The sequence below is a fragment of the Sinocyclocheilus rhinocerous genome, unplaced genomic scaffold (genome assembly GCF_001515625.1).
Source record: "Sinocyclocheilus rhinocerous isolate Xijiao unplaced genomic scaffold, SAMN03320098_v1.1 scaffold1858, whole genome shotgun sequence".
In the NCBI taxonomy this organism is placed as follows: domain Eukaryota; kingdom Metazoa; phylum Chordata; class Actinopteri; order Cypriniformes; family Cyprinidae; genus Sinocyclocheilus; species Sinocyclocheilus rhinocerous.
The window spans coordinates 59,810-87,211 of NW_015647052.1; the positions used below are offsets into that span (position 1 = coordinate 59,810).

General features: G+C 36.9%; 1 protein-coding gene across 1 annotated transcript in view; it reads left to right on the plus strand.

The window, feature by feature from the left end:
* The window catches only part of LOC107708616 (ADP-ribosylation factor-like protein 15), a 104,956-nt gene that overhangs the window by 29,414 nt on the left and 48,140 nt on the right, over positions 1–27,402 (plus strand). Inside the window, exon 5 of the mRNA XM_016512894.1 lies at positions 10,025–10,233. Within this exon, the coding sequence (XP_016368380.1) occupies positions 10,025–10,233 (209 nt within the window). The remainder of the gene's footprint in view (positions 1–10,024; positions 10,234–27,402) is intronic.

Consider the following 27,402-nt stretch of genomic DNA (forward strand, 5'->3'; position numbering starts at 1 on the left):
AACGTTGACCAATGAGAGAACAGTTTACTCGCGCGTGACTTGTATTAACAAATTTGGTCCATTTAGAAACTTTGCCGTGTGAAAGCGAACCGCACCAAGAATAAAAAGCAACATTGTAATAATTTTAATCCCTGTTTCGGAACAAAGCAATCGATCTACAGGTGTGAAAGCACCCTAAAACACTAATTTAATAATCTCACAAATGTCCATTTTCATACTGCACAATATAATGTTGTGACTCCTAAATTCACTTGTAGCTGATTTCAGTTTGTGACTGTGTGTGTGTGTACACACACACACACACACACACACACACACACACACACTAACTACTGTGCACAAATCTTAGGCTACTAGTATTTTCACAAAAAAAAAATCATTTTAAGCCAGTTATTTCTATCTTTTGCTGTAGTGTGTCAGTAGGAAATATCAGTTTACATTTCCAACCAATTTTCTATTAGTTATAACTGGTAATAATCCAGTCAGATTTTTGTATGCACAAGGAGTCTGACAATAGCCAGTGCTCCACACAGAGATCTGATTTCACCATCATCTGTCTGGAATGACATGAAGAAACAGAAAAAACTGAGATAGACTAAATTCAGAAGAACTGTGGCAACATCTCCAAGATGCTTGAAAAAACCTTCTTGCACCTGAAAAACTATGCGCAAGTCTACCTAGGACAAAAGCTGGTCACCATACCACCAACCGTATGTTGATTTAATTTAGTTCTTAGAAGTTAATTGATAAATACAATCTATTTATGACATTATTTTTGAAAGCATCCTCACTTTACATAATTTTTACACAAGTGCCTAAAACATTCACAGTACTGTCATGGATTCTCCAGGCTCCACCGGCACTTCTTCACAACCATTGTGCACTGTTGTCACAATAAAACCATCACTGTTGTCTCACTGAACTATCAGTCTGTGTTCCCTGACAACTGCAGCTTTGTTGCCACTGTTCTTTTGGATTTAGTCTGTCTAAGTTTTTTCTGTTTCTTCATGTCATTCCAGATGGACTGGATGATGGTTTGAAATCAGATCTGTTTGGAGCACTGGCTGTTGTCAGACTCCTTGTGCAAACAAAAATCTCACTGGATTATTACAATTAATGGCAAAAGGAATGTTTGGAAATATAAGCTGATATTTCCTACTGAAACACTACTGCAAAAGATATAAATAACTGGATTCAAGTGTGCGTGTGGGTGTGTGTGTGTGTGTGTGTGTGTGTGTATATATATATATATATATATATATATATATATATAAATAAGCATTCATAAATATGCGTTATGTTAGAGGAATTTTTAGGCTCAGGGATTTTCACAATCATTTGTAGGCTACTCACATGTTCATTCTGTAGATATCATTGTGTGTGTATACTTTTTCAAAGTAAGCTAGGTGCAGTTGGCGGCTACTGTCCCTTCTTTCAACCAGTGCTTAAGAAGACAGAAACATCCCACTGGGCCTGGCACAGACATTTACTCAACCTAAACTACATCTGCGAGTCTCACTTAGTAGTTACAGAGCGGAAAAGGCAGAGGAGGCTGACTCACTATACGACTGCGTATTTACGCTGCTAAATTGAGTAATGCATTTTTAACACCCTCTCCCATGTGTTCTCAAAGCTTACAACTGTCAGTCCCTTCCCTTCTCTTTCCAGATCCGGGAAAACCATATTATAACTCTGTATCTGATGTGCAGGCTCTTGAAACCTCCCTTAGTAAATGTATAGTATTTCTTTCTTTTTTTAAAATCTTTTATTTATAACAATGTACAGTATTTCTCAAGCGTCTGTGTTGTCATAAATCTACACTACTTTTCAAAAGTTTTGAGTTGGTAAGGGGTCTTTAAATATTTTTGAAAGAAATCTATTATGCTCACAAAAAGGCTCCATTTATTTGATCAAAAATATAGTAAAACAGTAATATTGTGAAATAGTATTACAGTCTAAAATAACTGTTTTTTCTATTTTAATATATTTTATAATCTAATTATTCCTGTAAGCTGAATTTTCTGCAGTCATTACTCCAGACTTCAATGTCACATGATCCTTCAAAAATCATTCTAACATGCTGATTTGGTGCTCAAAAAATGTTTCTTATTATCAGTGTTAAAAATTATGCTCTACTTTTTTCTGGATTGCTTTTTGTTAGATGCATCAGTTTGCTAAAACCTTGTCTTTTGGGGCAAGACCAAAGGTCTTTAATTAGCCATTAGTATAAGTCTCAATTCAAATATATAATTGTTTATTTACAGCTATTCATAGTTTTCACGTGACGTCACACCCTTACAGAAACGCCCACCTGCAGGGCAAAACAAGGCTTTCCTCCGCTGACCGCCAGTTATTTTTACGAGGTTTGCATTAAGTAGTAATGTAGTAAGACAGTGATATTTAAAGGCCAAATTCAGTACACACCTTATTGATTATGCATATTTTGTACAGGCAAGCAGATGAACCCAGAATATAAATGCAATGTGCAAAGTTTAATATTAAATGTTTTCCCATAGAAAACCATTATAAAGAAAACACTTAACCATTTAGTGCATTGCGTTCATATTCCGGGCTCATTTCTTGCATGCATAAAGCACGCATCATCAATAAGGTGTGTACTGAATTTGATCTTTTAATATCACTGTTTTAAAGGCACTTTAAGTGTTTTAGAATGTATCGCTGTTTTTAGTGATTGAAATATTGCGGCGGGTGCTGTATATGTATTACTAATGGCAAAAACTTTCATTTTGTTCACATATCTTTGTTTTATTCTTTTGAGAGGTGATCTAAATCTTTTGGGATTGGAACAGATAGAAAATGGACAGGCTTGTGCTGCAGTTCTATGGATGTTTTGCCCGCCAGGTCTTTGAGCCAGTCATGTGACTGAAAACTATGAATGGAAGCCATTTTCACCTAGAGTTAAATATATATATATATATATATATTGAAAAATGTTGTGGTGTAAATGAAGCTCCTTCCTAAACTATTACAAATGTATAGTCAGCATTCACAGTTACAACTTAACTATGACCAATACCAATTTACTTCCTCCATAATTCTTTTTTCCCTCTGGTTGAGTTTGTGTCCATCCCGTAAATATGATCACTTTGATATGACTTAAACGGCCGCATGAGAATGAACAAATCTCTAAAGATTGGTGTGGAATGACAGGATGGATGCATGTGAATGTGAGAAAGTTCTGAATGTGAACTGTGAGCATTTGCTGTCGTGACATATCGGCAATTTGTCATACAGCTCGTGGCGTGAAGGCTGTCGTCCTGCTGCGGTTAACAAACTGCTTCCCTCATCCGTGTAATAATCCACCCTGATGGCAAGAGGCAATCCGTGTCTGTTACCCTTTTGACACAAAGGCCCTGTGTGTGTTAGCAGTATGTCCGTTAGGTGTGAGGCATGACTGGCACAGTGAAGAGGCATCTGTTAATGAAGTCTGTGAATGTGCCCTCTCCAGTGACAATGACGTCAAAGGAGATTAGACGTGCCTTTATGTGTGATGATAGCCCTTGCTGTGAATGTCAGACAATGTTATTCATTTCCTTACAACTTCATTTTTAGGCACAGACCAAACAGTGTCCTGATTGTTTTTTTGTTTTTTTTTCTAAACTCTTAATGTCAAGTGACTGAATCAGCATGCATATTTCTGTGTGTGAGTAGTTATAACAGCCATCTGTGATATCACCCTGGTTGTATCTTAGAGTCAGGTGACAACTTAGATTTGGAAAGCATGAATTTCCATACCATCTGGATTTAAAAACAATAAAACAAAACAATATGTGTTTATGTACTGTATTTATAAAAGAATAAATTAGTTTAGAATTTCTTTTCTAATTTGTTTATTGTATATAAATTAAAAAAGTTATTATTAGTATTTATTTATTTAACAAAAGTTGTCTTTGTTCTGCACATCTAATTCCTTCATCGAAACACAGATTTGATATTGGCCAACATTAACAGCTTATTCCTAATGCTTAATGTATGGTTTCCTCAAGAGCATACTGTACCCAGATGTCAAAGTAATGATCTAGAACATCGTTGGGTGGAAGTGTCTGTAGTTTGAGTCAATATTTTTGTACTTTACAATGTTCTCTTGGATTTTACTCCTACAGCTAATGTACTGTATGTGTGCTAATCTTATTAGCCATGAGCTACAATGTGTTGCTATATCATATACTATTTTGCCATCCTGCCAACTCTTATGTTAGTTTAAGGAGTTCATTCAGTTAATGGGAAACAAATGTGCTGCTCATCGGTGCTCTGTAACAGTCATCATTCATTTTATTTGTATACGCTTGAGAGGCTTCCCAAGTGTCTAAGTGTTGTGCACTAGCTCAAAGCAGAAGTGTTGAGAAGTATGATTCAAATGCAGAAATTTGATTTTAGATTTAGGGTTGTAATAAAGTACGTTGGCTCTTGTCTTTGTTCTGAACTTATGACTGTAAAAATAGATCTATAAATATTTGCAGAAATATATATATGTCCTGCAAGAGTTGAGTTGCTCCTGCCAAACTAAACCAAATTAGTCTGTGTAGTCAGGGGGTTTGCCCATTGTTCTTTAGTATTGAAGGTTATAACTGAGTGATTATAGTTAGCAATGACAAATGCTGTCAGGTTTCCACATGACTGCACTAATGCAACGCTAATGACTAAATGTGATGTGGCGACTGTTTCTATTGTAATCCTGTTTCCACAAAATTCCATTCAATTTACGACACAAGCGATTATGAGAATATAATGGTGATGAAATCAGGGATGCTGATGTGTCTTGCATTTGCAGAGGGAAAGTCAAACTCTACAGGCTCTTGAACCAGCTGGACAGCAGATGATAAGTAGAGTTTATAAGGATCATAACTAAATAACTTTATATTAAAGATTCATATCTCAAATTTGATCAATCTCTGTAATAAATACTCTGTGTGAAGTAGGCTTGGCTGTCTCATCCTTTCCTCCTGCAGAATCCTACCCTCCTTACATCAAAGATAATTTTTATGGGTACTCTATTCAGTGCTTGATAAGTAATTGTATTGTATAAAAGTATGTATTTCTTTATCCTTGTAACCAAAAAAATATGTTAAAAAAACTTATGGTGCTAACTGGTCAAAGCTCTCCTGATTAGCTAGAAAAAGATTTCACAATAACACATTACATTTTTGATCAGGCATTGAGGAAGGGGGATAGGGTTCTCAAATGTGATTGGTCAAGCAGCTTTCTTTTGTCGTTGGTATTTAGTCAGGGGAAGTTGCACTGTATCACTCCGCTTGTTCGTATTTTCTGTCTTTCCGGTGTTCCAGACCAGACCAGAAATTCCTATCACTTTGCTACACACATAAATACTGTTCCAGGCTGAAACGTTTGCTTCTCTTTTTTTCTCTCATGCTCACTCTCAAAGCTGCCTTTATTTTAACAACAATACAGTAAAAACAGTAACATTGTGAAATATTATTACAATTTAAAATAACTCAGCAGTCATTACTTCAGTCCTCAGTGTCACATGAACCTTCAGAAATCATTTGAATATGCTCATTTGGCGCTTATTAACTCTTATTATTATTATCGATGTTGAAATCAGTTGTGCTACTTTATATTTTTTGGAAACTGATACATTTTTTTCTTCAGGATTCTTCGAATTAAAGTTTAAAAAAAAGGCAGCATTTATTTGAAATAGAAATTTTTGTAACTTTGTTAGTAAGTCTTTACTGTCACCTTTGATCAATTAAATGTGCCCTTTCTTTAAAAAACAAAACAAAAAATCTTACTGACCACAAACTTTTGAATGGCAATGTTAATGGCACACACTTAATGCAGGAATGAAGTGTGGATTACATTAAACAGCGCCAAAGTATTTTACTCATTTATATTTAAGGAGAAAAGAAACCTAAGACCTGGTTATGCTTGGTTGTTTGTACTTTCTGCTGCCTGTGGTTAGATGGTTTGGAGCTGGATACCATGACCTGGATCTGAGCTGTGGAAAGGCATTTCAAGACCCACGCTGTCTGATGTGATCCAGGATGATGGACATTGAATGAGTTAAGATGAAACACTATGCCCTGGAGATGTGGACAGACGAGCAGCCAAGACAGACGGTTTCAACATATCTGCATCTCTCTTGGCAGGTCAAGATAACAGGTCCTAGGAAGAGTAGATTGTTTTTGCAAAATTTCATTTTTAGTCTCACATATGTCTTACATAATGGTGCCCTGCAACATCATGAGTATGTACAGCGGGTACTCCATTATTCTGTCTGAGTAAAACCAGAATGCGTTTTGAATGATGTCTTGGGATGCCATACAGAAACATCAGTGACTTTCTGAGTATGTTTTTCCAGCAAATTAACATTTGACTTCCTGACAGGCCATTGACCAATAGATGGCAGAAGATGTCAGTATGATGATAGATGGGTATGAGATGTGCTCCACTGTGGGTACTCCATTATTCTGTCTGAGCAAAACCAGAATGTGTTTTGAATGATGTCTTGGGATGCCATACAGAAACATCAGTGACTTTCTGAGTATGTTTTTCCAGCAAATTAACATTTGACTTCCTGACAGGGCCATTGACCAATAGATGGCAGAAGATGTCAGTATGATGATAGATGGGTATGAGATGTGCTCCACTGATCACTGATGTAACCACACAGATCCAAGCAAATGTCCAGACTCAGTCGCAAAGTACACCCACTGAACTCCACAAACTCCTCAGAATTTCCTCACGTTCTACATACTCCCTGATCCTTGTATGTTTATTTAGCATTTTGGCTATTTTGATTATGCTTTAATCTAGCTGTGAGAGTGTAGTACAGCTTTGTTTAATGTTTCTCAATGTTTAAATAAATTCAGAAGAATTCAATTGATTTGCCCCAAAATTAGTGCAGAAATAAAAAAAATATATCCTCAGATGCTGTCTGAGCATGCAGATAACTGGCATTAAATTTAGCAGACACCTTTTTTTTTTTTTTCAAGCTGACACTGTGCAGTCAGCTTGAGTTTACCTTCTTGCTGTTATTCTGATTGTGTTATGGGAAACAGTAAATGGTGTGGCTGGACTGTGGTGAAACATCTGGATGGTGAAAGTCTGAAATGAGGTTACAGGCTCCTGTGTACTTGACGTACACTACTGTTCAAATGTTTGAGTTCAGTGAGACTTTTTAATGTTTTTTGTAAGAAGTCTCTTTGTCTCACAAAGGCTGCATTGATTAGATCAAAAATACAGTAAAAACGAATGTTGTGAAATATAAATATATTTTAAAACGCAATGTAATGGCAAAGCTTAATTTCCTGCAGCCATTAAGTGTCTTAAGTGTCACATGATCCTTCAGAAATCATTCTAATATGCTGATTTAGGGCTCTGGAACATACATACATATTATTATTATTATTATTGACGTTGAAAACAGTTATGCTTTCTTAATATTTTTTTTTAAAGTGTGATACATTTTTTTCAAGATTCTGAATAAGAACAGCATTTATTTGAAATATTTTTTGTAACATTATACATTTCTTTACTGTTACGTTTGATCAATTTTATGCATCCTTGCTGAATAAAAGTATTCATTTCTTTAAAAAAAAGAAAAAACAAACTTGCTGACCCCAAATGTTTTGAACAGAAGTGTAATGAAGATGGGAGATTAGTGGATGACTCACTTTGTGATAACTTACACCTAAGGCGTGACCTACAGTCAGACGTCATTATCGCAAAATGAACCCTGATGGGGTGATCAGATCATCCTGAACAGGTTTACATTTTGCAATAATGACTGTCTGACTGCACAGTATCCTATTTATTACACAACTATTTGCCAAATAAATAAATAAATGGACATTTAAATTGAATATATTTTATTATGTGAAAGAAAGAGGCTCTGGAGTGCTGCTGTGAACAACTATGGAAATCGGTTGACTGGCAACGATCAAATACAGTTTAGCAGTCATTATACATAAGCATTCGAATGAACAAATCAAAATGAATTGTTCCAGAGTGCCACGTAATAAAAACAACTACCGTGGCATGGTGCACATTATTTTATAGCATTAAAAATAACCATATGTAGACTATAAACCAGTAAAACATTTGCTTAACATTTGAACAAGCAACCAAGAGACTTGGTGGAAACCCAAATACATTCTATAGTTCCTGAAAAGGCCTATTTACTCTTTGGAGAAACATTTTTTGAGAAACTAGCTGCTCATGGTCTTTCTGTCTGTTGGTCTATTTCTAACTCCATTATGTCTCTTTGAAATAGATGTGGTTAAACTAAGCAGACGTTTTTGTGATGTTGAGCATAACATGCCTCCAAAAACCAACAGGTTTTTACATGTTTGTCATACTTGTGATGACACAGATATGTCTTGATAATTAATCATATAATCATTAAGTGCCATTCTCTTTCATTATGTAAATGGAAAAACATTTCATTTCATTTACTACATCTCTACTGTATTCATTTGCACATTTTATAAATTGTTTGCTGAATTACTATCATCTCTTTGCACAGACACGTGAGATGGCTGAACCAAATCATTGAGATATTTGAACTAAACTGGCATCTCCGAACAGGCTGTTAGAAAACACTGAGCAAATGACCATACTGCCGTTTCACATCTCCCCAGGAGTCTTGTGTGCTGTTATTTTACACTAGTTTAGCCTGGCAAGTCAAACCAAATGCTTCTTTTCTGGCGAGTGTGATTTATTTCTTGCAGTTTCCGCAAAACAATTTTGTTTTGAGACTTCAAGACCATTTTTTCTACAAACGTGCGTCATCGTGATCTCAGCGGATTTGTCAACAGTTACATGACTTGACTTGTGGTCTTATGATTATTGTGACAGAATAGTGCTTGATGATTTATTTCCTTTTTTCTTTCATATTTATTTTGGATGACTCCAGTCAGGCTAAGTTTAGTACTCTAAGCCTAAGGGATTCGTTTGAAAGATTTTAAAACTTATTTGAAATCAAGAGGAGCACTGTAACAGAATAATATGATATACTTCATGGACTGATGCTACAGGGAAAGATGCTATAAGGAAATGGGACTATTTTATTTCATGATCTGTTCTGTGACATCTCCTTGGAAATTTCAGATTTGTACAAGAGTGAATCCATGAATGTGAACCTAACATCAGAAATGAAAGACCTGTAATGGCTTTAACCAGGATTGTGTGCCATTCAGAATTTAAGGAAGAATGGCTTTTAAACTCCAGTTCAATTCCTCAGTTTGAATTAAATTTGACTTCAGGTAGCAAACAGGATAAAATTGCAATTTGAATAAGTTAAGCTATAAAATCTAAATTTCTCTAGATAATTTTTAAACTTTAGGTTTAAAAGCCATGAAGATTAGATAGATAGATAGATAGATAGATAGATGATAGCTAGATAGATAGATAGATAGATAGATAGATAGATAGATAGATAGATAGATAGATACCACCTATAAAAAAATTATTTACTAAAATACTATTTAGCTCATACATTTAGTTATATTTAATAAGTGAACTTTTGTGGTCTATGATGGAACATATTTTTTTTCCCCAGAATGCATTACCTGTGTTGAATTTTGTTGATTTACAATTTATTCAATTTTTCTTCCTGCCATTTTTAATTAAAAAATTCAGTTCATCTTCCTGCTGGGTTTAGCTAATTCAATTAAAATTCACACTCATAAATGGAAAAGGGGCCAATATTTCACTTTTGATTTTTGCTTGCTTATGATGGTACATGAACGGTCACATGGTACATCATTACTGCTTCCCTCTCTGTAGGAGCTGAGACCATCAAGAAATATCCCCAGAATGCATTACCTGTGTTGAATTTTGTTGATTTACAATTTATTCAATTTTTCTTCCTGCCATTTTTAATTCAAAAATTCAGTTCATCTTCCTGCTGGGTTTAGCTAATTCAATTAAAATTCACACTCATAAATGGAAAAGGGGCCAATATTTCACTTTTGATTTTTGCTTGCTTATGATGGTACATGAACGGTCACATGGTACATCATTACTGCTTCCCTCTCTGTAGGAGCTGAGACCATCAAGAAATACTGGAGCCGATATTATCAAGGTTCCCAAGGTGTGGTGTTTGTCCTCAACAGTGCCGCATCAGACGAAGAGATGGAGGCGTCCCGGTCTGAGCTTCTCTCGGCCATGCAGCATCCTCAGCTGTGCACCCTTCCTTTCCTCATTCTCGCCAACCACCAGGATTCACCGACTGCCCGCTCTGTATCGGAGGTATGGTAACTTTCCACACCAAATATAGCTCTATGTTAAGGGCCGGCTGTCTTCTCTGTGATCTGCCGCTGTTGAGGGTTGCTGACCTCTGTTTGTACACACTCTTTGAAGTGTTTGGACTGAGAGCTGGGTAGCGTGCGTTTTGGAGAGCGTCCTGTTGCCATGCAATAAGAGCTGTTGTTTATGGTCAGCCTTGGAAGATGAGCGACCAGGACTGGGATAGGATGTTGTGGGGAGCTCCCCCTCCCTACTGCATCCCAGAACCAGAGCTGACGATGTAAACATGCTGTGACGTGGGCCGGCTGACTAATAGTCTCTTTCCACACGCTGAGAAAACCTGGTAGAGGTTGTTCTTCTCAGGAGGAAGTATGACTGAGCTGCAGGAGGCACTTGAAGTTTTCCAAGTATGTATTAAATCTAGACAAGGACAAAAGTATGACAGTCTGGTGCTGTAGTTATGCATCTGAGACAGGAAAATATCAATCTACGTACATACCATGTGTACAGAAGGTTACATATTTTGCAACTAAATGTGACATCAGTTTCAGGTGGTCTAGGCTAGTAGGCTGGATTTTTGGAACAATAAATAATATTAATAGATAATAAATTATTAAATATTAAAATAAATAAAAAAGACGTTTTTTAATTGTGTCAGCAGTGGTTATTTGAAACAAAATCAACTACAGTGACACATATTAAATTTATGGATTAGTTTGATTAATTTTGGTGATTAATTAATAATAGAAGAAAATAAATTGTGGATGCTACCTGAGGTTATGATATTTTATTCTCCTAAACAAGTGTCCCTAAATCATATGGAAAAGAAAGAAAGAAAGAAAAAGAAACAAAAAGAAAGAAAAATATATTTAAACGTTCCACCTTTAAATGCTAAGGAAAGGCAAGGGATCGTCTTCTGCGCAGGACTTGCTGTTATCCAGCCCATTGTAAACAAGTGGGTGAAGATGGTATCAGGTTAGGAGTTCAAGCCTCTGATCAGATGTAGACCACAGATTGAAGCAAGTTAATCCCTCTGCTGCTGACTCCTCTTATCCGGTCAGACTGAAGGGATGACCTTCATCCCAGCACATTCCCATCATTTTTGTAAACCGATTGCATTTTGTGTGTTCTTTAAGGTGCAGACATTTCACATTAATCCATGCATTTACCTTTTGGTTCCTCCAACAGGAGCTGTTGTTTGTGATGCAGTTCACCAAATCAAATGGATGTCTGCTTCTGAATCTACAGATATATATATTAAATGTGGCTCACAATTGGAAAATTCAAGGCTGGAAAACAGATATTTATTTCGTCATTCCCACTGCATATACAAGCGTAGCACAGGGGGCCGCAAGGGGGTGCTATTGTGTCTGCGGTAAAGTTACATAAAAATCAAAATTGTCACCAAATCTGACATTAATACAGTTTCAATATGCTTTCTAAAAACTGAAATCATGAGATTAATCAAAATTACTTTATTAAATTGGCAACCATAGATTTATACGTTCAACTCTCTTAATGCTGGGTACACTTAATAGAAAGGTAATATTTTCCAGATAATATTATACACATATTTATAATATTTACAGTGTAAATGGGTGTTTATGTGAATAAAATATAGCCACATTCATATTTTAGCAATAGGGTCACTCACAAAGACATCAAATTCTGTGGCATCAAAATGTTGGTTTTACAGAAGCATTGATGCAAGCAGATTGTCGCTGCCGAGGTGTAGCACACTTAGCTACATTGAAATACATTGAAAGTACAGTGTAAACTTATTTATCACTACAAAATAAGCCTTTATGAACGTAAAATGTAAAATGAAGTGATCTATTGATCCATTGATTAAAAAAGACACCCATGTCAGTCTTGATACAAATTCCACATGCAGAAACAGATCTAATCAGCACTGATTATAGCTACCTTGGGTTTGGGGTGTAGATTAATGTGTAGTAACTCTCTCCTGATAACCGTTTATCATTTCTGACTTTTGTCTGTGTCAAAACAGTTCTGCTGCAATTTTGCTTACAGTATATGCTGTTTATACATGCTCTGTGAAACTGGCCTAAGTAAAGGGAAGAGCATTTAGTCATTGTGGTTCCATGTGAAAGTGACACCTGCCTTCCTCCAGTGCGGTTGTGTTCGGTGTGGGATGTTTTGGCTAGCCACCTCCACTCTCTACTTATGTTTCACTGCTAGACTTTCTCGACCGAAGAGACATGCATTGTGGTTGTAGTGAGAACTCATTTGGTGATGAGAGAAGGAGCCTGCAAAGTATTTCAGACAAGTCTGTTGCCAACTCTTGACATGAGGAAATATGCTGGAGAGGTTTTCGAAAGTAGGTGCTGATGATGGAAATGAGTATCACACTATACTCGAGTGTGCATTGTTATATGATGGACATAAGGTAATTACAAGCATATCTGCGGAAATGCTTAGCATGCATTAGATTTTACAGACAACTACTATTTAAAAATAACAACCGATTTTCCCCATCGATTTGTATAGCCTATTAGCCTATAGGGTTGTGTGCCACCCGGTCAGCAGATATCCTGATATTGACCAGCGGCACGTGTGACGTACCGTGTGACTTAGGGCTGCACAATTAATCAAATTTCTAATCGCAATTACAATTATAATCATGCAGCCCTAGACTGCATGCTAAAGAAAATCTTGTATGTGGTGTTGACTTCACTCAGTTGGCGGTCAACCGAGAGACCACACAGACCCCTCTTTTTGTTTAAGCTCATAAATGTAGTCAGTTCCATCTGATCAGTGTAAACCACATTACTGGGGAGTTTGCCATGTGTTGGTCTATTTTTAGAAGATGAAGTCACAGAGAGCGATTGACCTCTTTTAGCTGTTTGCAAACACTTCCAGAGCCACGTGAGTTTGGCTTAGAGAGGCAGTGAGCTCTGCCACAGGCCTTTTATTTAATCACAGTGTCATCTCTATTCTTGTAGTAGGCATACTGTGTGTCCTGTCACAGTGAGGGATCAAGTACCACACGTCGATCCTCACTTAACTCTGACTTACTTGCCAATCACATTGAATGGGATATGGCCTGCCTTAGTTTTCATCTGTCCCAGGTTTGAATTGTCACTTTTCTTTCTTTCTTGTTTATTTATTTATTTTTATTGCATTTTTAAAATGAAGGAAAACAAAAGTTTGAAACACTGTAAATAAATAAATATATTTTAATTATTAATTTTAAGATTCAGAACAGAAGGTTTTTAATTCTTATTTATTTATTTTTCTTAAATTTTTTCTCTCTTTCTTCAGAGAGTCCAGGACCTCACCAGCACCCCTCAGTTTGAACACTATCTATACAGATGGTAAAGTCACCATACAAGTCAAACATACAAAACTAAAACAACTAATTTCAACTTTCATGCTGTGTATGTGTGTGTGTGTGAGAGAGAGAGAGAGTGTGTGTGTGTGGTTGACCCATAAAAGCAGAGAGGTGGAATAGTAGAGCAGGATATCCGAGACAGATTTGATCCCTGAGAGGGGCACTGGCATTTGTAGTCTCATTTCGTACTTCCTTTTTCCTCACCTCTTTTTGCCCCGCACACTCCTTTCATTTAGATGATTGTGCATTTAAATGTTTTATTTTGTATGTTGTTCCACATATTTTTGAGGCAGAAGCTCTTCATATTCTCTTGGAGTTTTTGAAATGCTTACACTTAAACAATACACTTAATAAAAAGCTGCAGACAGTTGAATCTTCGTTCAAACAAGCCTTTCAAACATTACATGCCATCATGAATAATCCAGATGTCTTGTAGAGGAGCTTTTGTACAGAACTTGCATGCTTAATTTTAAATGAAAGATACTAAATGTCTCTCAGTTCATTTACAAACAAATTGTTTGCTTAAAGGGATAGTGAAAAATCGAAAATTACCTCATGATTTACTCACTCTCAAGCCATCCTAGGTGTATATGGGGTCATTTTCATTTTTGGGTGAACTATCCCTTAAACTCTTAATGTGATAACATGGTTAGATGAAGGTGGGCAAGCTAAGAACGTTCCTCTTTGTGGATGAATTCAACTTTATAATTACTCTGTTATGCACCATGCCATCGGATTGCATTTATAATCAAATCAAATTCTTCTCTCAGACATATTCTGGGTTTTAAGATGTTCTCTGTTTTTGTGTAAATTGTGGTTAAAAGAACATGATCCAGACTCATGAGGTTTACCGCAAGGGCTCAGTCACCTTGCCCAGAGAGCTACAGAGACTAAACACCCTTCAAAAAAGTCATGATGTATAATCAGCAGGTCATCACTGCCCACTGAGCAGCTACACAACTGACTCTTATTCTTCTCTCAGAAGTGCCACTGCCATCTGTCATAACTGACCGGATTTGAGCTTTCATCACAAAGTCTAAAGCTAAAATTACATTTGAACGTAGCTAACTGTGACGTTAACAACTCATTGCCATTGAAAAACTTTTCTGGACTGTGGTGGGTTGATTCATGTCACACTAAATGCTGTTTACAGACACACAGGTCCTGTTTAATGTATGAAGCAGCAGTTTAGATGCTTTGTACATGGGACATATCGGTTTATAACACCTGAAATCATTTTTACTCTGAAATGTGACCGATATTATTTCTTGCTGATCAATAGTTTTAAAGATAAGTTGTGTATAGGTTTTCCCAAGCGAAGCAGCCCCAGCGTGAGCATTCTGTGTTGTTGCAAGCTAGTTATTAGCACCGCCCGGTATCATTTTATGGCATAATGTTGGCGACGTCTCATTTTTACATTGCCGCAGTGAAGTTTAAAAGACTCATTGGACCTGTAAAGGCCTCACTAGGGCCCTGTGTGTGACTTGTTTTCAGGAGGGAAATATTCATGGGACGGAATTCCTTGTTGACACCAACCTCCTGCTGTTGGGGCCCAAGGAGGAAGTGAGCAGAGAGAGGGGCGTCATATGTTGATATAACACCTCAACAAAGCAGGCTGTGTAGATGTTTTGCCCTGATGCACTGTTTCTTGTTTTATGAAGGTTTCCTGCATGAATGCTCAAATGTTGGGCTGAAGAACTGATCTTAGGATAAAGAAGACATCATATGATCAACTGTGAGGAAATCAATCATAGTTTCACACACAGAGGTGTTCTAGAGGTGCATTACAGGTCTGATGACATCATCCTGCAAGTTTCTAGATCCTTTTCAGATGATCTGATCTAGTGGTCGACCAGTATATCGGATGATATTTGGCTTTTTTTATAATCTGCATCGCCCGAAATTGGTGGAAACTGGACTTTTATCATGAGAGTGCTGAGAATGTGCGCAGATGCACAGTTTAAGATTAAACAAAGAAATTAAATGGTATATGAATCTGATCACTAGTAGTAAGATGAGATAGATTGTTGTGTGCACCAGGTAAAAAAAAACCTAAGCCATAATTTATTAAAAATAAATTTATTTCATGCAAAGTATACTTCAAATCCATTAAAGGGGTCATATGATGCTGCTAAAAAGAACAGTATTTTGTGTATTTGGTGTAATGAAATGTGTTTATGCGGTTTAAGGTTCAAAAAACACATTATTTTCCACATACTGTACATTATTGTTTCTCCTCTATGCCCCGCCTTTCTGAAACGCGTCGATTTTTACAAAGCTTATCACAATCAGATATACTTAAGTATGTCTTTAGTTGGACCTCAGCACTACTTTCGCACAATTAAAGTGCATTAAGCACATAATTAGTTGTTCTAATTTAGCAGACTGTAAGTATTCGTTTAGTATACCAAAAGTACAAATGCAGGGTATTTTTTATTAAAGGCAGGGTATGTGATTTTTCAAAAACACTTTAGAAAACTGATTCGGGCTGAATAGCAAAACAAACTTGTAGCCAATAAGGGGCGTGTCTACTCGTGATGTGGAGGAGAGCGCGTTCAGTGCATGGGACGGACGGTAGCCGAGCGACAGAAAGATAGAGATGGCGGATAAAAAAACAAAAGAGGAAAACGTCTGCGGAACGACAAGGCAAGAAGTAGGACCCGTGTAAATATCGGATCAGCTTTCCAGCGCTGGAGAGAACTCAAGGAGCGGAGGCCTGCGATCGGACGCCGATATCTCTTTGGATTTGAGACTTTAGTCTTTGCAACTTTACAGATCTTCTTTATGCACCAAGAGCTTGTAACACTCCAAAGAGAAAGGAAAAATTGAAATCGCATCATATGACCCCTTTAACATATTATTGACACATCACTTAAGTCTTACTGATATAAAATTATAATTAAATTTTATTTGGAGTATTTCTCTATTGCACAATGCACATTTCTGAATATTATGCCTAAAATGTATTTTAATATCACTATTAATAAGGATTGGGTGATCGCTGTAAAATATCAGTCTTTAAATGCAAGATGTTTAAAGTGTACCTGAAGTATACTTGCAATTTATCACAATCAGATATACTTAAGTATGTCTTTAGTTGGACCTCAGCACTACTTTCGCACAATTAAAGTGCATTAAGCACATAATTAGTTGTTCTAATTTAGCAGACTGTAAGTATTCGTTTAGTATACCAAAAGTACAAATGCAGGGTATTTTTTATTAAAGGCAGGGTATGTGATTTTTCAAAAACACTTTAGAAAACTGATTCGGGCGAACTAACCGTTGCCTGTGTTGCGTACGTATATGTGGGGCGGAGCTATTAAAATAGGGGCAAGACCCTTTTGGGGTAGGGGTGTGTTTGTTTTGGTGATTTCAAATATCAACATTGGCTACCAGAAATCGCTTACTCTGCCTTTAAGCACTTAAATATGTAAATGTATTTGTAGTATATTTAGCACAAAATAAATGTGTTTCAAATACAGTTTAGTATATTTCTTTCACTAGGGTAGTAACATGCTTAATCAGATTTTGGTGGAAGATCTCTGGTTTTGTAAAAATTATGTTTTGATTTTTCATGATTTTTTTTGGTTTTGTAAACATGATTTTTTTTTCAAAGCTTCAATCAGCTAGTTATTGTCTTTTAAAGATGTGTAACTGCCAAAGATTAAAACTTTACCTACTGTACATCCAAATATATGCTTCCCTACTATATAGCATGCCAAACGCAGCACATCACCTGAGTAGTATGTTTGAATTTTCCGTCCGTCAAAATCTGCTAATAGGTAAAAACAGAACAACAGTTTTAAACAGTGATTTTTCATTATAAACAGGATTTGCATTTTCATGGGTTTAAATGAAAGATTTTTTTGTTATAAGAGACAATAAGAACTTTGTGCATCAAAACTACTCCTTTCCTTGAAAAAAATCAACAGCTGAATGTAAGATTTTTGACAAGCCAACCATGTCCGTCTCTGAGTAGCATGTAATTTATTTAAGCCACAAAATAAACTTCATTCCATTAAATAAGTATAATGAACTACACAAAAAGCATTTCAAATGTCTCCAGAACGTTTTTTAATTAACCAAAAATCGAACGTAGTTCCCCCTTATGCATGTTATTACGTCCATCAAGATCTTAGGTTGGCTGTCAGTTGAAAAATTAGAACTAAAAACATCGACATAACACACTCATGGGCATCAATCATGGCAATCACTTACCAGCTAAGAAATAAATAATTATTACCTTACAATCCATCTATTTTCAAATCCACATCATTTGAATATCACAACATTGATGTCTGTCAAAAACTAACCTTCACAATTCACTTCAAAAAAAGTATTTACGAAAAGCAGAAGTCCAGGGAGTACACGCATTACCTGGAAAACCCACACTACCGGATGTTTTGACTACATAATTGCTTTCAGAGAAGGAGGAGAAAATAGCAGCCTCAGTGGCTTCAACATGCTGTCTGTCAGAGACTGTAACATACATAACACATAACGCAGGTGACTCTAAATTCGTTCACTCGCTGAAACTGAATCCGTATGATCAGAGAACTCAGTGAAATACTTCACACTGTATGCTAAAGAAAATAAACACCAATCCGATTGAAAAACTTTGCAGTGTTAATGAACATCGTCCATCATGTGTTGGTTCCTGATGGAAACAGGAAGGTGTACATTATATTTTTATGGACATTTTTTAAGCACAAACTACACAGATTCTGACATTCCTGATTTGAATATTTTCAATAATTTTCTGTTCTTCACTTTTTTTTTTTTCATAATTTTGGCAATAGATGAACAGTTACCTGAGTAATCCAATTAGACTCTTATATGCTGATGTAATATATCTCTGAACTTAAAAGGTGATTTTTATGAAAATGAAGTTTTCAGCAACTGTGCTGTCAAACTGCATTAAAGCTCTACCTTTTGGGACTTTTTGTGTCCTAACTTTTGGCCTACATATGTGTTTGTTTACAGTATGTGTTGTCTACTTTTCATACTATAGAATAAAAAAACTCACAACACGACTATTCAACAGTTCAGTTTACAGACCCTGATTCTCTCCCACCCTGTGCACCCACTGCCTCAAACACGTAATTAATCATAAGGATCTGCTGTGTTTGACATTCATGTTTCCTGAGAAACCAAGGCTAGTTTCTGTCATTTGTTTCCAAAAGAGTTGTGTGGATGTGGAAATTCATGAATTCGACTCTTTCCTTGTGCGTTAGATTTATAATCTGGAAACTTCAGGTCAGAAATGTCTTTGTTTCTCTCGGCATCTTGACTGGTGTGGACAGGATTTCATTCCAAGTCTGAAACTTCCCTTTATTTTTTCAATCAGATGTGGATAAACATGTGATTCCATTGGCACATGCAGAAGAATATTTTCTGTCCTATCAGACAGTCTTCACAGGAGGGTGCAGTGCTGGGTGGTTGTGTTGATTGTTGATTGATGTTTATTATGTACGTGTGTGTGTATATTAGGGGTGTACCAGTTTACATTTCCCACGATTCGGTTTGTCAGTTCTGTGCTTTGAGTTTAGTTGAGTTCAATTTAGCTTTATTCTATTATTATTTTTTAAATTAATATAAATATAAGAATTATTCATTAACTCTTAAATGCAAAAATTTAAATATTTTTCCTTCACCTTACTTATTGAAGCTTAAAAATCCCCAAAGCTGTCAGTGTCAATTTGTGCGTCATTATGACTAAGTTCCACCAGTGCATTATTTATGTGCTCTAGAAATGTTGTTTGCAGGAACAAAAAAATAAATAAATAAAAGAAAACATTTTCAGAGATTTGTTGCTATTAACTGCTCTTTTTTTTTTATGATGATTTTTGATGGTCCACCAATTCCCCATGTGGAGAAGATTTGAGTCATCTTGAACAACACATTTTTCTGGTATTGTTTGTGTATTATTGGGTCCTCTTAAATCAATGGGTTGAAATCATCTTTAATATGGGGTCTCTCTCCTCTTTTGATCATTGATTTTTCTGACCCTGTCCGTAGAAAAGGATATTTTGTTTTAATCTGTCAGTTGACCTGAACAGGCAGTGGGATACGCTAGACGGAACTGTCCGGTTTTCCACTTGAATTGAGAAAGGGTAAAAAGCTTTAATGGTGGTCTGGTTGACTACATATCGGTTAGTTGACCCATCTAATGAGGTAGTCTAGACAAGAGCAAAAGTATTTATTCTTTGCAGAGAAACAGGTTTAACTTTTCTGAGGTGAAGTAATTAGATAAATACAAAACTGTAGTAAAAGATTTATTAAAGGTCATTTAACCCCCTTCATGACTGATTCTGATATAGTGTGCATTGAATTAATTTATTAGTTAAGATCAACATTGAGTTATTCTGCTTATAGTCTTACAGGCTGTCTTACAGGGTGATGATGAAATGAGAGTCAGTTCATTTCAAGTAAAATAAAAATACAAAAGTGGTGGTTTTGCAAAACCAATACATAGAGGTAATCACTTCAAAAAAAAAAAAAAAAGGTAAATTTAAAAATGGTCACACAACCTCCATTGGATCACTTGGAATTCATCCCAACCTGTGAGTAATGCATAATGGTCAGGTTCACATTTTCACCTTTTAGGCTCACAAGTGACTTGAGATGATGAACTCCAGGATTCTTACCTTCAGACACAGGATAAGCCACAGAGGCTCAGGAATATGATCCCTGGTTGTGATCATACGTCAGTTGACTGTTACATGGAATTAATAAAAAATGGTCTTAAGTAATAATACTGTCGTGATCACCAGCTGGAGTGCCCTTGATGGCCACCAGAGGGCACTCCATCCCAGACTTCTGCCGCTCTATCAAGGACTTCATTCCCCATAATCCTCTGCCCGGTCTCATCAGCACTCATTGTTTGCACCTGTGTCTCATTAGCATTGTTAGCTCACCCTATATAAGCCCGGTTCTTTCGGTCATTCATTGCTAAGACTTGTATGTGTCTACACTGCACTTCTAAGCCTCATTTCCTGGTTCTCCTGTGTCGTGGTTCTTGGTTTTGTTTCCCTGCTTGTCTTTGGATCACCCTTTGCCTGTGTTTTTGCCCTGTTGCTATTGTTTGGACTGGTTACCCGTGTTATGACCTTTGCCTAGTGATGGCGAAGAGAAGTGTTCTGAACCAGCGACGCTTTCAACACAATTGTATCGGAAAATGTATATCGGAAAAAGGTTCATTAGTCGAAGCTTTTTAAAATGGTTTATGCGGTGGCCATCTAGTGTTCATAAATAACACCTTCCAAAGTGTTATGTTCCGTTACAGCTAGTGGTTTCACATGTGGTTCTACAACTGAATCTTTGTTTTATTATATTTTATATAAATAATGGTTATTGTCAGAGTCATTCATTTGTGTCGGTGTACTGATACTAAAATAAGTCAAATAAAACATAAATTCATAAATTAAATCTATGATCTGTTTATTTGAACTCTGCCTCAGTCCTTAAGACTGTTATTTCATGGCCAAAGTTCATTTTTGAGCTCAATATATAAATTACGATAAAAAAAACAATGCTAACACATTATAACGTAATATAATGTAAAGGAAACGGCACTGAGGCTCGCTTCGTTTGAACTAGATACTGAAGCAGTCATGTGGTTTTCAGGCGAATGAAGCTTCGGACGTCATAGATCACGTGCTTTTCTCTAAACGAATCAAGCTCCGATACAGTGCTTCAATGTGAAATGTGTTGTTTTTTTGATTCAAGCTTTGAAGCTTCGGTGTTGAACGTAACATCACTACCTTTGCCTGTTTTTGGACTTTGGTTTAGGATTACCCTTTTGATAAATACTGCATCTGGATCCTCAACCTTCGTGTACCTGTGCAGTTTCATGACAAATACACACATGCAATTTGAATTTAGTATGGATCAACTCCTCTCCAGTATCTAAGGGCTCTTATATGAACCTCACCAATAATTTCAAGCAAACTTAAGGCTTTGGAACATGTTGCCCATTAAATAAGATATTCGAAGCAGCAGACTTGTTTAAATAATTGTCAAGAATAAACATAATTATCTAAGACTTGTAATTTTATTATTGTTAGTGGTAATAATAATTGTTATTCTCACTTATAACATTTCTGCATTTTTAGGTGGGTGGCGTTCGTGTAGTAGTTAACTATTTTGGAGCCCATCTGTTCAGTATCATTCTCCTGCAGGTCATAGTTTTTTTTTTAATATTCACCAGATGCTGAAGGATGGTTTGATTGTTTCATTGAGCTATTTGGTCAATGAGATCTACAGAGTTTTTCTAAAAGTAGGAAGTGAAGTAGAACATCAATTCATGTGCGGGGAAATGAAGTCACCGGTTAAAATATCTCTGTAACAGTAAGAGGATAAGGCTCTTCTTATGAAGTTCCAAAAACCTGTTAACACCTATTCACACAGATCTGTGCCAAATTTTAACCTTCTGACGTGAGCAAAAAGCTCTATATAGAATATACTTCCAAATAGTAATAAATGAATTCCAGTATATACTTACTGTAAAATAATAAATAGAATCTAAAAAAAAAAAATATAGCAAATTTAGATGTTAGATGTTAGTAACATGTTTAAACATGATCATGCTCTTTTTTTAAAGCAACATTTTAGTTACTTTGCATGTATTTGTCATCCATTTTATTGGATCATGCAGTGTTTTGGGCTTCATGTGCTTTTCCTCGGATTCAGTTCAACCAAATGCCACAGATTTGCTAGCTATATTGATAAAACAGTGATACTGTGCATGGACCAGTTATGAATTTTGTAATTTAGTCTTATTTGGTGGCACTGATTGAACCAGCTGTGATCCAAAGTATCATCAGGTGTGGTCCTCAGAGAAGTGGCCATTTGTGATGACTGACGCACATTTGTGCTCTTTATACCTAGCCGTTTTTCATGTTTCATTCATTTGTTGCCAATGAAAGGTGCTTACAATGGTTTGTTCCCCATTTAGAACCTCAACAATACCTCAAATCAATCCCGATTACTTTATGAGAAGTAAAAAGTTAAATTACATATCTTGCCGGAAATTATTGTTCAGGTCATTGTTTCTCTTGCATTTAATTCAAGAGCTGTTATTGTGATTAACTAGGAAGTTCAGTTTGATTGGATTGATTATTGTTGGATTTAGTTTGACATGACCTCATCAGGGGACTGAGAGGTTTCTAACTCTGGAACAGTGAGTCAGTGGTTTTAAGTGTACCACAATTTTTGCATCATTTTTCAGGCACTTAGGAATAATACGTCAATAGTTGTAAGTGTACTGCAACAGTTTGAGTCATGCTTTGCTCAAGTTCCAGGCTGCTCAATGAAAACTAGTTATAGAAAGTGATTGCCTTACAATACTTATAAGATGTTTTAATTTTATTCAATTTCAGTTTGATCTGGTAGTTCAGATATTAGTGTAAAAATACAGACAAACATAAATGAGAAAATTAGTACTACAAACTGAAACTAGAGGCTAAAGTTTGTGATCAAACTTTGATGTTGGCTTGAGAAAGCCTGAATGGACAGCTTGAGTCAAAAGAGCCAAATCAGTTAAATTTCATAATTCTGGATCGAGTCAGCAACAAGGACAAATGAACAAAGTATAAGCAATAGCACAATAGTAGGTGTTCAGGTACAGAAATTGAATAATCAAATGTAAAATAAAATTGCATATTCTTCATTAAATAGAGTAATCCTTGTTAAAGTAACCAAAGTTATTCAGTGAAGAGCAATGAGTGATTTTCTCTCTCTCTCTCTCTCTCTCTCTCTCTCTCTCTTTTTTCTTTTTTTGGATTAACATCAAAGACAGACAGCAACTTGTTAATCAGGCTGCAGTCACTTTAAGACAAAATGCACAAATCCAATATATTGATACACATCCAATTTCTTTCTTAACTCTTTGTTCACTTGCGACATTACAGACCGTTTTCAAGGATACTCGCCAAGACACAATCTTTAATGTATACAATTTTGAATGTATTTGTTAGGCAAGCACAAGAAGATGCAAAAGAGATCTCAATTCACTGCTCTCTGTGTGTGCACTGTGCGCACAGAAAACAGTGTGCGAGTACTAAACTTGAAAGATCAAAATGGAAAGGTGTATTTGCCCTTTCAAGCACAAGAAGATGCAAAAAAAAACAAAAAAAAACTCAATTTCGGGTTTAAAATCGTTTAAAAAAATTTATTTGGGGTTAAAAAAAAAGTTCCAATTGTCAAGGCTTCCATAAGGTCTGTGCCGAGTTTGGTGCATGTAGCATTAAAGCTCTAGGAGGAGTTACAGTCAAAAAATGTAGTCTCATAATAATAATAATAATAATAATAATAATAATAATAATAATAATAATAATAATAATAATAATAATAATAATAATAATAATAATAATAATAATAATAATAATAATAATAATAATAATAATAATAATAATAATAATAATAATAATAATAATAATAATAATAATAATAATAATAATAATAATAATAATAATAATAATAATCTCTTTTAGGTCCGTCTGTACTACAGGGCACATTGGGCAGCAAGCAAATTCCACTGATTGCGATTGGATGCATGGGTTACGGCTTCTTCCCATTTAACGCCAGCTCGCTTTAAATCCTCTTTAAATGTACTTTGCCGGGTCTTCTTTGACCTTCCTCGTCTTCAACGTCCATTGGGTAGCATCCATGTCAGTGCAATTTTTGCTAGGCGTTGTTCTGGTTGCCGCAGGATATGACCTGTCAGTTTGATACGACGCTCAGACACAATGGAGGAAAGTCTGTGGGTTTTAGCCCTGCGTAGAATCTCTTCATTTGTAACATGGTCGTGGTATGTGACACGGAGAATGCATCTGAGACACTGTTGGTGGAATACGTCTAGCTTGTGGCCAAAGAGCACCGTGTTTTTCCAGGTCTCGCAGACATAGATTGCCATTGGTAACACAATGGACATATAGAGGCGGATCTTGAGTGATGTGTTAATGCTGGGTGACATCCAGATGTTACGCATCCTATGGAACACATTGGCTGCTTTGCTGATGCGTTGGGTTACATCTGGCTCTGCATCGCCATCCTGTGCGATAACACTGCCCAAGTATGTGAACCGGTCTATATCCATGAGTGGATGGTTGCCAGTAGTAATTGGCATCAGTAGATCTTCATCCTCCTCGCTCATTATATCACTTGGGTTTTTTGATGTTGATCCGCAGCCCGATCTTAAGTGCAGATCTTTCTAACCAGGTGGTAAGTTCCTGTAGCTTCTCTCGTGACTCTGCTAGTAGTGCGATATCATCAGCAAAATCTAGATCAGCAAGCCTTGTTTGCTCTGTCCATGAAATACCACATTCATCTCCACTTGTTGTCTTCCGCATGACATAGTCTATGGCAAGCAGGAACAACATGGGTGACAAAATGCACCCCTGCCTGACACCTGTCACAACATCGAAAAACTCAGATGTTCCCATGTCGGTTCGTACACAACGCCTTGAGTTATGATCGATCATCTTAAAGGGGTCATATGATGTTGCTAAAAAGAACATTATTTTGTGTATTTGGTGTAATGAAATGTGTTTATGCGGTTTAAAGTTAAAAAACCACATTATTTTCCACATACTGTACATTATTGTTTCTCCTCTATGCCCCGCCTTTCTGAAACGCGTCGAAAGCTCATCGGTCTGAAAAGCGAGGTGTGCTCTTGATTGGCCAGCTATCCAGTGCGTTATTGACAAACCGCTGTGGAATGCCATATGCTAGACAGATTTGCGTCGATTTGCGAGTGAATCGCAGTGGAATAATAATAATAATAAGTTTAACAATATATTGGCTTTCTCAAGCCAGCATAATCATTTAACACCAGCAGCAGGAAATGCACTGGAATTTAGTTTGCTTGTATATTTGAGATTAAATGAATGTGGTTTATATTTAATTGATATTTACATAACATTCTATTTATGATTCCTGCATAATTATGTATTGCGTAAATGACTCTTCTTCTTAATGTGTTTTGTATATCTCAACCTCACTGCAATGTAGATCAAGTCAATAATATTTGTTTTGATGCTGTTTTGTGTAGTAATTAACAAAGTTTTGATGGGGTGCATCATCTGGATCACTCATTTTAATTCTTTCATGTTCAGGATGTGGCATCCCCCTGTATACTGCTGCTACCACAGGAACAGGAAAGTCTTGAGCGCTTCCTCGAAGTGCTTTCTCATTTGGCATTCATAATTACATTCTCGACTTGTCTCCACTTTCCACAAGTCATCCAGATGCAAAACACTTTTTCAGAAGAGGTGTGCCGCCAGAACATGCCTGGCTTGCGACCTCTACGTCTAGACTGTTTGCTTTGCATCTTTTTTTTTTTCTGAACACTGGAGGATTGGCAGAATGTTTATTCTCATATTCTCTTGTTATTCACATAACAAGAAGATGTAATTAGGAAGGCTGCAGGATGTTACATGGGGTTACAAGTGGTTCTTTTGAGTTCTGCTATCTTGCAGCCCTGTTTTAGGCATGTTTCATTCGATTATTGAAAAAAGGGCCTTGTGAGCATCATCTCCATTATTGGATGGAGTAATGTAAAACCTAAACCAATGTAATGTAAAACCTAAACCAAGCTACTTTTCCAACCTAACTTCCATCATGCCACAGCCACATGACAACCACATTTGGGATGTTGAAACAGGGAACGCCACATGCTAAGCGATTTCAGCTGGTCTCCCAGCCTGGTCAGGTCAGTCTGTTGACTGGAACTTCTTCAGCTGTTTTGGAGTCCAGCTAGTTAAAGACCAGCTTGATCAGGCATGGAGACCATCCTAATCTAGCTAATCCAGTATTGAGAAAATCAAGCCACTGAGGAAAAAATTAAATATTGTAGCGGATCCAGCTTTTACTTTTTATGTAATTGCATGATTTTTTTAAAGGTTTGAATGTAAAGACCAGGTTAAATTGCATTTATAGGATCACATTTTATTTTTTAAGTTTGCAATAATTATTGAAACTAGTAGCTTATGGTGCTTTGCAGTAGATTACTACGAAGCCCCGCACATGACATGAAAAAAACAAAAAAAACAAATCGTGGGCACGATTTATTATTTCGTTACTGTCACGTATATGTTCTGTTCTGGTTTGATTATCCTGCTTTGAGTGTTTCATCCTAACCTCGACGCGACAGAACGCAAGACCAATACTAAGTGAGCAGCAATCTACCCTGCGCTTTATTTTCCCGGTTTTTTTCCCTCAGTGTTTTCTTTTGGTTTTTCAAATGGATCCCCTTGAGCGTTTATGTTCAGTTTATCAAGACGGCCGTCCGCTGGAGGAGTACATCCTCGAATTCCTCACCTGCTCTGAGCAGACTTCCCTCGACCGGTGGGCTCTTGTGGACTGTTTCTGGGGTGGTCTAAGCGGATGCCACTGGCTGGGTCCAGGTGGACCCTGCCCGATTATATCAACCTGGCTCGGTTCCTCAGCAGATCTCGTCACCTCGCTGCCAGCCCAGAAGCATCACCCATTAGTCCCATCCATCCACCGTCAAGCTTGCCGGCCGCTCCGAAGTCAAACCTGGCGGCTGCTCCGAAGTCAAGCCCGCCGGCCGTTCCATTGTCAAGCCCACCGGCTGCTCAGCAGTCAAGCCTGCCGGCCGCTCCAGTGTCAAGCCCGCTGGCCAATTCACTCCCAAGCCCTCAGCTGACAGCAGCTGTCTCTTTCACCTCAGCTCAAAAAAGGAGAATGCGGAGGAAGAGACTGTGGGCTCCAGCCCCTGAGTCCGCTCCAGTGTCGGCTCCAGCCCCTGAGTCCGCTCCTGAAAGGGTTCCAGTTCCCACGTCCAGCCCAAGGAG